Genomic DNA, 14,635 nt, shown 5'->3' with positions numbered 1-14,635 from the left:
AAATAAAAAATATTAAATAGTCAATCATATTTTTAAATTTTTAAATCTTATTTTTGGGTATGTATTTTACATTTTATTTCATCAAATAAATACAAGTACCACTATATGTTGAAAAATAAATTGTTAATCAAAGTACAATTAGTCAAACAATTATCCTATATTTAACTATATTTATAATACATAAAATATTACTTATAAAACTTATAAACTTATTTTACAATTATTTATAATAAATTTATAATTTATAAATTATTTTACAATTTAATAATAATTTATAATTTATATTATTATCAAATTATTTTATAAGTTATTTTATAATAAATTTATAATTTATAAATTATTTTACAATTTAATAATAATTTATAATTTATATTATTATCAAATTATTTTATAAGTTATTTTATAATAAATTTATAATTTATAAATTATTTTACAATTTAATAATAATTTATAATTTATATTATTATCAAATTATTTTATAAGTTATTTTATAATAAATTTATAATTTATAAATTATTTTACAATTTAATAATAATTTATAATTTATATTATTATCAAATTATTTTATAAGTTATTTTATAATAAATTTATAAACTATTTTATAATATTATTTTATAATATTATTAGTCATTTACCAATAGTAATAATTTAAATTATTAGTTATTAAATTCAATAAATAAAAAACTACCTAATCACTCATAAATATCGACATAAATATTTTTTATTTAATCTTCCTTTATGAACAATTATATTTTTCCCCTTATGGTGAGTAATGATTTTATACGTTAAAAATTAAATTACTCATTAATGTCAATTCATTTTTTTAGTAACATTTTATAAAATAAAAATATATATTTTATTTGACAGAAAATACATAAATTTATTAAAAAAAAATTACCACACCAACTTATTTGTTTTTTTTTTATAAACTTTTGATGAAATATATTCAATAATTTTTTTTTACAACAACTTCTCATGCTCGCAATTAAAATATCAAAATAATAAAACAAATAAATTTAGACTACGCTACAATATAATTCAACATTAACATTTTTTTAAAATAAAAAATATTAAATAGTAAATCATATTTATAAATTTTTACATCTTATTTTTAGGTTTGTATTTTACATTTTATTTCGTCAAATAAATACAAATACCATTATATGTTGAAAAATAAATTAACAATCAAAGTACAATGAGTCAAACAATTATCCTATATAATAAGTTATCATACGGATTTTACAAAATATTTTAAAAATTAAATTAGATGATTGTGATAAACATGATTTTCCCTCATTTTAATTTTTCTAATCATATTCAATTATTACAAATCAATAAAGTAATATTATAAGATAATTATATTTATAATACATAAAATATTACTTATAAAATTTATAAAATTAATTAATTAATATCTGCGCAGCGCGTAGGCCATAATCTAGTATTCTATTATATCAGAAGATATTTTTTTTCAAATTTAACATTGTCACTGCCTTATTATTAAATATTCTAGAATAATTGAATATTCTATAAGCAAATTTAACGTCATGAAACACTTGATATTTGATTCTCCAAGAATTTGTTTAGATAAAATAATTGAATAATCTAGAAAATTAAAAGTTTTAAACAATTCAATATGTTTCAATTACATTTTCTTCATTCATACATTGTGTTGTTTGAATAGGACAATTAATATAAATTTGGTGATATTTATCAATTTAAAAAGCATTGGAGAAAAATAGAAAATAAAAAAGGACCAAAAAATTTAAAATTCTATAGAGATAAAAATTTGAAATTCACGTTGTATAAAATAAAGAACAAATTTCAAAAACTTACCTTAAAGGTGATATTTGAAATTCTCTAAGATATATTTTGACAAAATACTTAATAAAATCTCTATATTTTACCGATTCTCTATATTTATCATCTAAACAATGGAATTTACGTAGAAGAATCTGAATTATGCTATAAAATTACATTATCTCAAAAAATAAATTCCGTTATCCAAACACACTTTAAAAATATTTTTATATACTTGATTTTAAATATTTTGTGAAATTTTTTTATAAAGTTATATTTTTATTTATCAACACAAATAAACACTTATTCAATGATTTCCTGCTTGTTATATATTCTGTAGTGTTAATATCAGAACCATAAATTATTTATTAAGAAAATCACAATGCTAGATCCACTGCATGTAATTAGAAAGACAACAGTAAATAATTACATGCAGTAAAAAATCACAAGGGAGCATAAAAATGGGATTGGAAAAGCTCTTCGACAACAATAACTAAATAATTTACAACAAATTCTTCTGCCCCAACATTTTCAAAATTGGTGAAACAAAAAGGGCCACATTTTATGGAGCCACAAGTCCCTCAATAGTATCAGATAGAGACTCTACCCAGTCAGCTTTAAATAGCAGCGTCTGCAATGCGTTCAACACATCATAATCTGGATCGAGTCTTCGTTGCCATCCCTAAATGCAATACAAATTATAAGTTCATGTTTAAGCAAGAACAAGAACCATCTAGCTTTGAGCTTTGAAATTTATGCATTGCATTGTGTAACACCCTGAATTTAATGAGGTGACAGGATCTTAGAATATCTTGGCCTCCACTCAATTATAATCATCTTTCCCTCTATTTTTAAAATAAAAGGGGGTTTATCTTTTAAACAAACCCGAGGGGAGGTGAGTGAAATTTCTCCAACACAAGTTTGTTTTAAAATAAAAATTTAAGCATACCTTACAACAGGTAAATACAATTTCCTATTATTTGTTTTGTTAATTGAAATGACAATCACTCAGCTCCCCTTCTCTCATAATTAGGGCGCGCGCACACACACACACACAAGTTTCTTTTTCTATTTTGAAACTTGACAAAATCACACACAAACCATAGTCTCTCTCTCCCTCAGCCGAATCCTCACCTCACACCCATTTTTATTTTCCATTTTCAGCCACCAAGTTCTCTTCTTCCTTTTTTCACTCGTCTCACCCTTACCCCACTCTCTGCTCCCCAACCCCATTTTCGTTTAGCTTCTCAACTAGGTTGAGACGTCATTCTTTGGGAGGTCTCTTAGGTTAAACAAGCTTTTTTCCTATTATTTAATATTTCCATAAATGAAAACAATGAAATTATCATAATTCTTTTTCATGTTTTATGCATTCTGGAATGGAAAATATGTAGAAAGTCACATAAAGTGGGTTGCTTAGGCAAGAAGGCAAACAGAGGCTCCAATGATAAAAAGTGAATCAAGTGGAAGATACTATGACTCTTATTAAATGCAGTAATGGAAGACTAAAGAAAACTATATAAAAACCATAAAATAAAACACCTCAAGTTAAATTCATCTATAGTAATTTTTTTTTAATAGAGTCCAATGGCAATGACATTGATGATCCGAATGGCTCGTAGTTATTCTATCTAGAGGGATAAGGTTTGGTTACTACTTCTTGTTGTATACAACATCCAGAAATAAAACAACAACAAATGTTTTTTATCTCAAGCACAAGCATAGAAGTATAATGGAATGTTTTAGGCCTCGTTATTCTACGAAACAACGTTCTATCTATTTCATGTGTAGAGGCAAGAAAAAAACATGAACTTTCAACCGTAAGCAATGCAAAGAAGCTAAATATCACTCATTCTGTCAATATTTACTTCATTTATAAGGGTGTGAAGAATGGTTTGTTAAAAGGGTTATTCAAAGGCAGAACTTACCTCCAAAACTAATGTGGTCACTATAACAGCACAAATATTCCCATCAATGTTGACTTTACATTGCCTAACATGCTCAAGCAATTGCTGCATCCGGTCACCTGTGTGGATAGCTTCACCTTCTGAGGACCTCCATAACTTGAATGATTTATCAACCTCCTGTTAAATGCTGGAAAAATCAGGAACAAAGAATAGGCTGATGCTGAAACAATTACAGCACTTTGGTATGTCAATAATACAACACTAAAGAATTTGTCAGCTGGATGGCAGTATAGAGATACAGGAGAACAGAACTTCCATAAAATTAAAATTAACCAGTCTTTCACAATACCGTCTCAAAGATGATGCATAAAACATAATCTAGATGTGTTATTTTGACACAAATTGAAAAAAAAAGTCGACAACAAAATAGTTGGTTAACAGAGTTGTGGATGGTTAATGAATAAATCAAATGACAAAACTCATTAAGCATTCACTAAATGTAATAAACCATGATTGCTAGGTATTCAATTACATGTAGATTTAAGCACATAACAAACGTTAATCACGTTCCAATTTGTAGTTAATTATATTCAGTGGATGTTTAATGAGTTTCGATTTCGACACCTGTTATCCATTAACCATCAACTGTACATAGTTAACCAGGTACTTCAACTGCATTTACCAACTATTTTGTTGTCGGTTCTTAATCAAAATATCATTTCCCCACATAATGTGTACACTAAACAGAACTACAAATGTTTAGACTCTCACTTGCATCCAGTTAACGTGATTTTTTTAAATCAGAACTGGTATGATGTCCCCAAAAAAATACAGGTCTAATCGTCAAACAATATAAGAGTATAGTAAATAAGAGACTGATCATAACTAAGTGTAGATTCAATTAGGCAGTCATATGACAGTTGTCCATCTAGCAAGTATATAAGCTGAGATGATCAGAATTGTACTCAGATTATTCAATAATGAAAAATGGTTATCATTGATATTCAATATGGTATCACGGAGCTAGGTAGCGATCCATGGTGGATCTGTCACATTCAATTCCTCCACTACCTCCTCCCCGTCCTCCTCCGTTTCGCACAGAGATTCCGATTCCTGCTTCGCCTTTAAATGTTTTGCCTCCTGATACATCTCCTTCTCTGAATTTCTCACTCAAAATCGTCGAGAAATTGAATGAAGAATTTTCATCTATGGCGTCAACAAATCAAACCATACATCAATGAGCACAAATCTTACTAGTTTCGTCGTGTGTCCTTCAATTCCTCTTCAATTTGCAAGCGAAGAAGATCGTTGATCTGGAATTTTGAATCCAGCGTATGTTTCTTGGCGTCAACACAATCAAATGCTTTGTTTGTGGCTTCAATCTACCTTATCGAGTGAGATTCTCGCTCGTGTTCTTAGTGCATCTCATGCATTTGAACTTCGGGTTAAACTATTCGCGTGTTTTCAAAAACAAATGCATGCCACAGCGCATCACCTTCGTGTGGAATTACATGCAACGACATTGGAGGATTGCACCGTGAAGGAATATCTGCTCAAAATTCATACTATTGCTGATTTGCTAGCTTCAATTGGAGATCTGGTGCCGATGAATTAACACATTGACATTATTCATGAAGGATTACATCAAGATTATGGTTTTATTATGTCTGTTGTTGAAAGCAAGCTTGAACTAATGGACATTGATGAAGTTGAGGCTCTTCTCCTCGCTCATGAATTACGCCTTGAAAAGTACAAGAAAACTGTAGTTGACACCGCTTCGTTGAATTTGACGCACGCTCCTTCTCCATCACCTCAATCTGCTTCTAATTCGCCTTCTCCTCATATTGAGGTCCCGTCCTCTGCACCTTTTGATTCTCAATTTCATGGATTTTGTGGTGGTCGCGGAGGCCATGGTCGTGGTAGAGGTGGTCGTCTCTCCAATATTCAATGTCAAGTCTGCTTCAAGTATGGACACTTAGCTACGAATTGTTGGCATAGGTTCAACCAACATTTTCAACCTCCAACAACACAGTTTCCAAGGTCATCCTCCATCAAATGCTGAATTATTTGGCTCTTCACATGAATATGGTACTCCTCCACCAGGTTATGTGTTGTATCAGCCTAATCACACCTGGACCAGACCTCAAGCTCCACAACGTCCTTTTCCTGTTTTGCTTGTGCAACCTAATGCCTTGATTCACAATATTGCACCTGCTGCTTCTTGGTTTCCAGACTTTGGCACTTCATTTCATGTAACCAGTGATGCTAGAAAGATTCAACAACTGCATCCACTTCAAGATCATGATCAGATCTTCATTGGAAATTGTAATAGCTCATCCCTTACCGTTACCGGCACTGTTAATCACGACCTTCTCCTAGGTATCGGGTTCGATTCCCACGAAAAGTAATAACTCTCTATTTCCACGAGGTGGAGGGGGGGCGAGAAGGTCGTGATTGTCAGTGCCGGTAACGGTAAAGGTTGGGCTGTTACAAAAATGGCCAAGGTTTGACCATTCGCTCCTCTGGTTTTAGTACCTTTCCCTCTCCCACCCAACCACACATACCTCTCTACCTTCATAATCTACTTCATGTCGCCTCAATAACTAAGAACCTAATCAGTGTCAGTCATTTTGGCAAGGATAACTATTTATTTTCAGTTTCATGCTAATGAATGCTTTGTTAAATCTCAGGAAACTGACGCTATCCATCTGAGAGGTCGTGTTGGAACTGATGGCCTATATGAGTTTCCCAATCTCTCTCTTAATGCTGCTAAGTTTCCCATTCCCCAAACTTTACCATCAGTTAATATCGTATCCAATGATAATACTGTTTCTAGTAGTGCTTTATCTGCTAGTTCTCAATATCTTTGGCATCTACGCCTTGGACACCCTAATAGTCATACATTGGAATTAGTACTTGATCATTGTAAGATCTCATTTTCTAATAAAGACGTTTCTAATTTATGTACTGCTTGCTTAATGGGAAAGGCTCACAGATTACACTCACTCACTTCACAAACCATTTACACTCATCCACTTGAATTAGTCTTCAGTGATTTATGGGGACCCTCCCCTAATGCCTCCACCTTTGGCTATCACTAATACATCACCTTTGTTGATGCTTACTCCAAATTCACTTGGATCTATTTACTAAAATCCAAGTCTGAACCTTTACCATTTTCAAACAATTCAAAGCCATGGTTGAGTTACAACTTGGTCCTTTGCTTAAGGCACTTCAAATTGATTGGGGAGGTGAATTTCTCCTCTTCACCAAATACCTTACAGATTTAGGGATTATTCATAGACTTATATGTCTTCACACCCTCATCAAAATGGTGTCGTGGAAAGAAAACATCGCCACATTGTTGAGTTAGGCCTCACTCTCCTAAGCCAAGCCTCTTTTCCATTAGCCTATTGGACTATGCATTTCTCACTGCTGTCTATCTCATAAACAAGCTCCCTACATCCTCTCTTCACTTCAAAATGACACACACTGTTTTGTTTAATCAAGAACCTTACTAAACTTGTTAATGACCATCCCATGAAGACTCGTAACAAATCTGGTTTTGCACAACCTCGAAGGCAATCCTACTCTGCTTCTTACCCATTCTGAACCCAAAACAGTAAAACAAGCCCTTCTTGACCCCAAATGGCTTGCTGCCATGCAGGAAGAATATGATGCACTGCAACGCAACCAAACCTGGACACTTGGTCCCCTACCTCCTAATAGCACTGCAATTGGTTGCAAATGGATTTTTAGAGTCAAAGTGAATGCAGATGGGACAGTCAACAGATTCAAGGCCAAACTTGTGGCCAAAGGATTCCACCAGCTCCAAGGTTTTGATTTTATTGAAACCTTTTCCCCAGTCATTAAATCTGTTACTATTAGACTGATTCTATCCCTTGGCATTACCTACAATTGGTCTATTCAGCAGCTTGATGTGAACAATGCCTTCTTAAATGGCACCCTTTAGGAAGAAGTATATATGCAGCAGCCTCAAGCCTTTGAAAGTAGCAACCCTGCTCTTGTTTGCAAACAGCAGGGTTGAAAACTCTTAAGTTTTCTGATGTTGAAAACAATGATATTCATAAACAAGAGTTCTTAAGTTTTCGGATGTTGAAAACTCTTGATCCTAATGAAGTACTTGAGCAGGACATTCAGAACAACAAATGTCCAAAAATTTCAGAGTACCAATCAGTTAAGAACCTAAACCCACAACTCGTGATTAGAGGTCAAATGAATAGCTGCATTTCAGATATAGGATTGTAACCAAAGCAAAAACTTCGTCAAAAATATAAATGCCAAAGAATATTAAGTGTGTTGTTGCTAATAAGTTATCAAGATGGTAATACAAATAATGAAACATACATAACACAGCCGTAATTCTTTACCTCGACGAAAGATTTTGGGTCAGGGCAATTCTGTTGTTTCGATAATCTAAGTGTGCACTCTGCAGCACTGCGGCCATCTTGAAGTGCAACAGCCTTAAAGAATTCCAGTAAACATTGTTGTTCCCGCTTAGAAAGTTCAGTAGTCATTCCTACATCAAGGAAAATGACATGAGGCTTTGACTTAAAGAGCTGTACAGTAGGTAGCGATTTCCTTTTCGCCATACGAACAAGAATATTTCCAGGATGCATGTCTGCATGAATAAAATTATCCACCTGGAAAAAAATATACATATATAAGTTAATGCAATCAAATTATTTCACTCAAATGTTTAATTATCCATAAGATATCACCTTAGTGATTACAACTTGTAAACTGATAGAACCCGCAAGTTCAAGAAAACGAAATGTATATAATTGATTGTAAAATAAAAGGTTGAGCTCATAGCTCTACAATGGTGGAAACAGTAAAGAAAAAGATAAACCAGAGTTCAAGAACCTAATCCAGAGCATAACTGCTCCAAACCAGAGAATTACTTCTCCTAACTATTTTTTTAACAACTTTCTGAATGTCTTCGTAACCCCCCTTCCCTCCTACTTATAACCGAATTTTGCTAAAAATCAGGAAATAACCACTCAATTCTTATTCTCTATTCAACCCATCTATTGGGCTAAGGCCCAATATCCAGTATCCTATCATAACCAATAGAAAAGAGATAATCATTCTGGATCTATGTTGTCAATCTCATAAAGCGGCGCAGAGCAGCTGACCTCAAAACTAGGATAGTGGCATAGCGCGTAGTGGGATAACAACTATTCTAAATCAAATACTTAATACTAAATAAGGTATATCAAATTATTTTTTTAATCGATCATATACCACTTAAATTATTTTTAATCATGACCAATGACCATCCATGTATGGTTGTATGGTCATGATTTAATCTTCTCACCCTCATTTTAAAACTTCTCTCAACTTGATATATATCCCCACATACATACATACATATATATATATATATATATATATATATATCGTGTTTTATTCAACTATATGTCCATGCTGCTAGACTGTTAGTTAAGAAGGGACTTATAGAACCCAAAAAAGAGCCTAGACCCTTCTTTCTCCCATCAGCCACCTTCACACCAACTTACGCAAGCTTGCAATAACAACATGGCTCGGCATCTCTGTCATTCTCCTTTATTTGTATTTTCCTTATTCTTCCTTTTTCGTTTTTGCTTCTTCTGTGCTGGCCAGAAAAAACCAGATCATGACTCAGAAATCTCTGTAGTCACTGTGGTAAAAGGGGCATTTCAAACTCTAGCCCCTGTTGCGGCCCCCTTTAGATTGATTCCAGAGGCTAGAGCCACTGCAGCAAAAAGCAATGCACTGGTTTTCAGCGTAACAGCTGACCCCTCCGACGCCTGCAATACCACGACTGCACTGCAATTGACCACACAATTCTAGATCTCTATGATGCTTTATCACGCATATAAGATAAAAAAACATATTAACAAAACATAATGAAGATGATGAATCCCTTCTCACAAAATCCTTGAAGAATTCACCATTCTTTTACAACTTTAACTCTTATCTTAAACCCACCAAGGAAATGCATAATTGCATATTACAGTGAGAAGTTTCAGAATGTTAACAAGACATTTGATTGATCTTAGGTTTAATTTTCACTTTCTTTCTTTCTTTCTTTCTTTCTTTCTTTCTTTTATATTCTTCCTTCAGATACATATCCAAATAACATACAACATAGAAGGCAGTGTATTACCAAGGTAATTGATAGATGAAAATGATTTTAAAGTAACAACCAAAACACAAATCTACAACCATGTTATATAGGAAAAGAAAAGAAAACAAATCACACGAGAATTCAGAATATTTTACCAAAAGCATCTTCAGAAGAGCATGTGTTCCAATATGAGCGAGGGAACTTTTGATATGCTCATGTCCTTCAAGCTCTTCAACAAAATGCAAAACACTTTCACCTTGTTCATAGGTTTCCACCAAAACAGAAGGGTGCACGAGGGGGTACAGAGGTACTGGGAATGAGACATCTTTCGATCTCCGGAAATTGTAGATAAAGCGATTAAGATGTGCCGCTTCCCTTGAAAGATCAACTTGAGACATCATAAATACAGCAAATTGATGTATGCTTTCGTCTAATCTCAACCACTTCAAATTAGGAAAGAAACAAGAAATCTTGGAAACAACATTGATAATGAAGAAATCCCTTCTAATTGCTTCAGTAACCCCCGGATGTCGGACCTTCACTGCTACAACAACAGGCTTGATTTCCTTACCAGGGTATTTGTATTTTAATGTAGCTCGATGAACTTGAGCGATGCTACCCGAAGCTACTGGTTCCTCCTCAAACTTTTCAAATATTTCATTTAACTTGCGACCAAATGCTTTTTCAATACATTTTCTGCTATAACTAAATTCATGTGATGGTGCTTTGGTTTGAAATTCTGCGAGTTCACCACAGAGATCCCTAGGAAAGAGATCGGGTCGGGTAGCGGCCCATTGACCCCATTTAATGAATGCTGGGCCAGCCTTTGCAAGTGTAAGGCGTACAACATGAAGCCATGTTTTTCTAAATTGAATACCAAAATAGCCAACTAAAGGAGCCATAACTATGCAAGGAGAGAATAAAATCAGTAAATACACAGCCCTGAGAAATACGATACACATCTCAACGGCTTCCAAGAGAGCCGAGGTTAAATATACACGTCCATCTTGTGCGTGCAAGTACAGTGAATCCCTTGTTGGGAATGTTTCTGCTTCTGCTAATTTCCCTTGTGTCCGTGCAAGCTCTCCTATTATGACAGCAATCATACCATGAACAACAAAATTTGATTTAACCATAGCTAGACTAACAGCACGGGCAATTCGACCTACCGGAGGTAGAGCTGGCCCTTTATGAAAACACATCCTGTTCCAAAAAACTGGATCATGTCGGTATTTTGCATTATTTGCAGGGAAGGTATACATGTTTCTCGCTCTCCCATTCATCAAAAACTTAACCTTCGATTTAAATAACATAGATGGAGTTTGTCCTTTCTGTACAACTCCGTAGTATGAGAAAAATTTGAATGTTGAGTAACGGAACCCCATTGGATAAAATTCTTTGATGTTGCCAGTGTTCTGTTTCCGATGAAAAGAATGCACAAACCTTCTAACATTTCCACTAGCGAGAAGCCTGCACAAGAGATTGAATATTCAGTCTTCATAAGCTCTCCAACTCAAACAAAGCTAAAATGCAAAAGACACGCACACAAAAATCCTAATACAATAGCTGAAAGCTCTGCACAAATACAAATTGATCATAAGAGTGTTTGGTAAACAACATAAGCGTTTTTTCAAGAAGCTCTTTCCATATGAGAGATTGTCATAAGAGCTAACATTGAATCATCTATTTACATGTAAAAATGCAGTTTGAAAAACTATGAGTTCTAAACATTTATTCACCATATTAATTTAGGTAATCATAGTGGATACAAATCAAGTAGTGTATTAAAATAAGCTGAAAACAGCTTATGGACAATTTATAAGTTGTTTTTATAAGTCCTTCTAAATACTTACAAAAAATCTATGTCATGCGATAAATCTAAATAAACTATAAATAAGTTCTACAAAATGCCACCCTATAGTTTAGAGTTCAACAAATATCTAGGTTGTGAAATTCAAGAATAAATATATAAATAAAACAAAAATAGAGTTTAGACTTCAATATAAATTAGTTTTTACCATAATTGGAAATTTAAACGGCAAAGTTTCTCTCTTGCTCTAGAATATTTTAATCTATGTCCATGCAAACATGTTTTCAAGAGTTGCATGCCATACAAGTCACAACACTACAAAAACAAAGATAATCCACTTTTAACTTAAGCATAGCACTACTAGGATTAAAAAACCCTGAAAAATTGAAACAAAAACTTACCAACAAGCTTTTACCAAATAGTGATAGCATTTTACATACGAAATGAGTGATCCAAACAATATGAATGAGTGATACTACTGAGATTATGATGATTTATAAAATAAATGGAAGATAGTATTACTATGATTTATAGGAAAAATGAAAGCATATTTGATATATAGGCACAAAATTGAGAGGGAGGGTATAATTGAAAGGGAAAAGAAGAACCTTGACATGTTGAGGTGGATTTAGGGACGATGAGGTTGAATGTTGAACACAACATCATCCTCGTCGTGTGTCGGTAAGGATCAAGCAGTACATGATACCGTTGACGACATGTGGTCGTGTGTCGGAGGCACCGCAGAGAGAGACTATTTGTTTTGTGGTAAATGTTATTTCCCTTCTTTCAAATTGGGCTTTTTGTCTATTCGATTCATCAAAGAAGTTGGAAAAATTTATCCTATACACACATTTTTATATTTATACCTCACAAATTTATCAAAATGTTAAAATTATTATTTTTTTTTAATTATTTTACCAAATTCAAAATTACATTTTGTTTTTTTTACTGTTTTATCATTTTAAGAGTTAATAAAAAAGATTTTTGGTAGATAAAATTTTTTTTCGGTAACTTCTAAAAAACTATTTAGAAAAATTTCGATTTTAAAATACTTTTACAAGTTTTCATAAGGTATATACCGAAAAACTCAAAAAAAAAAACTTCATAGACAAATTTTCTGGTACACAACCTTTTTTTTAATACACTATAAATAATTAATAATTAATATACCATAAATATACTATTAAATAATTAATAATTAATACACTATTAAATAATTAATACACCATAAATAATAATTAATACCCCATAAATAATTTTGTTCGGATTCCGTGTCAGCTCACTTTCACTCTCTCACTGCCTCATATACAAATATATCCTCATGCTCCTCATATATTTGATCCTCCTCGTGTACCGTCTGATCCTCCACATAGATAGATATATGAGTTTGCTCCTCCAAGTCATCATCTTCCATTATAAATCATCGTCTTCTGCGAGATGATGTCGGACGAACCTTTTCCTGAGCAACATCCATATACGATGAAGATTCAAAGTCACGTATTCTTTCTACAGTTTTGTTTTGTCGTGTCTACCTCTAGCCCTACCAACTGGAAAAAAAATTAGTTAAAATAAAATAAATTAAATAAATACTAATATAATACAAAATTAAAACAAAATAATTAATTTAAAAAATATTTATAAAAAAATCAAAAAATTATGGATGAAGTTTTTTAGTAGTTTCCGGAAATGTCACGTTGAAAATTGCCGGTTGTATATTTTTTCCGGAAAACTTAAAATAAATTTTCCGATAGTTCTGGAGAACTTCAAAAATGATTTTTTGAGGTGATGTTTTGTACCACAATTTTTTTAAAGTTTTTCGGAGTTGAAGTTGTATATCAAAACACTTGAAAAAAAAAATTTGGAAAAAAAAAATTTTTTGACATTCACTTATGTGTTCCAAAAATATTGAAATAAGAAAATAAAATAAAAAAGTCATTTTTAATATATATGAGGGTATTTTGATCTTTTCCTTTATATTTTGAAAGTACATGGATAAAAGATGAATACTAAGTAAATTTTTCAAGAAGTTGCTAGCCCACCCCCATATTTGCTTCCTATACATCCTTTTATACAAATTCCAATGTTCTACTACTCTGTCACTAACTATAAGCAGTTTTTAGATGAAAAACAATGTCTCTCTTTCAATCTTTTTTTTCTTCTATATGACATGGCATTGAGATTCTAGAACGGAATTCAATAGAGTTGAATTATTTTTCTGAGTATTAAAAGAAAACATTTGTTTTATGAAAAGATAAGACTTTTAATCATCCAATTTTGCAAAATAGTTAATACATACTATGCGCCACTAAATTGAATAAAACTTGTATGATGTAAAATCAGAGTTCAACATTATTCATGATATATAGAATTTCATTTAAAAAACAAAAAATTTATGAAGAACAAGTTTTATATCAAAAACTGAAAATTGTTTTATCACCACCAAATACCAAGATCAATGATAAAAACATAATATTTAAATTATCAATGATAAAAACATAATACTTAAAATTTTGAATTCAAATATAAGAGAAGAGAAATATCACACTGATAATTTTATATTAGTTCTTTTATTCGCCATTACTATGTCGAGTACATTTTATTCTCATTCAATATGTATGAGACTTACTTCCTTTATTTGCATTACAAATCTTGTACAACCAATCGTTTCTTCTGTAAACGTTCAAAAACTATAATAATAATAGTTGTGAAAGAGTTAGTGTATGCTCATACATTTCATAGTTAGTGGTGATTGTGATGGGCCACGGTGTTAGCGGTGACTGTGATGGATCATGGAGTGGTTCCATGAGTTAATTGATCCACCTTATCCTTATGAGGTATTTTGAGTGGTGTAGGTATGTGATAGCCTGCACTCTGGTAAATCATGTTGATCTGTGATAGGTGGCACCTCGGTAATTAGTGATGATATTTGAGAGGCGGTGCATATATGATTTACGCCCTTCGATAAGGGTTTGAAAATTTCAGAAT

General features: G+C 32.3%; 1 protein-coding gene across 1 annotated transcript; it reads right to left on the bottom strand.

The window, feature by feature from the left end:
• Positions 1 to 2,142: 2,142 nt before the first annotated feature.
• LOC101497667 (uncharacterized) lies at positions 2,143 to 12,456 on the bottom strand. Its single transcript, XM_004509917.4, has 5 exons — positions 12,259 to 12,456; positions 9,996 to 11,310; positions 8,099 to 8,371; positions 3,729 to 3,884; positions 2,143 to 2,482 (listed from the first exon to the last, which is right to left on the bottom strand). The coding sequence occupies exons 1-5, from the start codon at positions 12,264 to 12,266 to the stop codon at positions 2,363 to 2,365; spliced, it is 1,872 nt and encodes a 623-aa protein (XP_004509974.1). The 5' UTR covers positions 12,267 to 12,456; the 3' UTR covers positions 2,143 to 2,362.
• Positions 12,457 to 14,635: the final 2,179 nt, after the last annotated feature.

The sequence above is a fragment of the Cicer arietinum genome, chromosome 7 (genome assembly GCF_000331145.2).
Source record: "Cicer arietinum cultivar CDC Frontier isolate Library 1 chromosome 7, Cicar.CDCFrontier_v2.0, whole genome shotgun sequence".
Taxonomy (NCBI): Eukaryota; Viridiplantae; Streptophyta; class Magnoliopsida; order Fabales; family Fabaceae; genus Cicer; species Cicer arietinum.
Note: the sequence above shows the minus strand (reverse complement) of the source record. Positions and strands in the feature narration are given on the sequence as shown.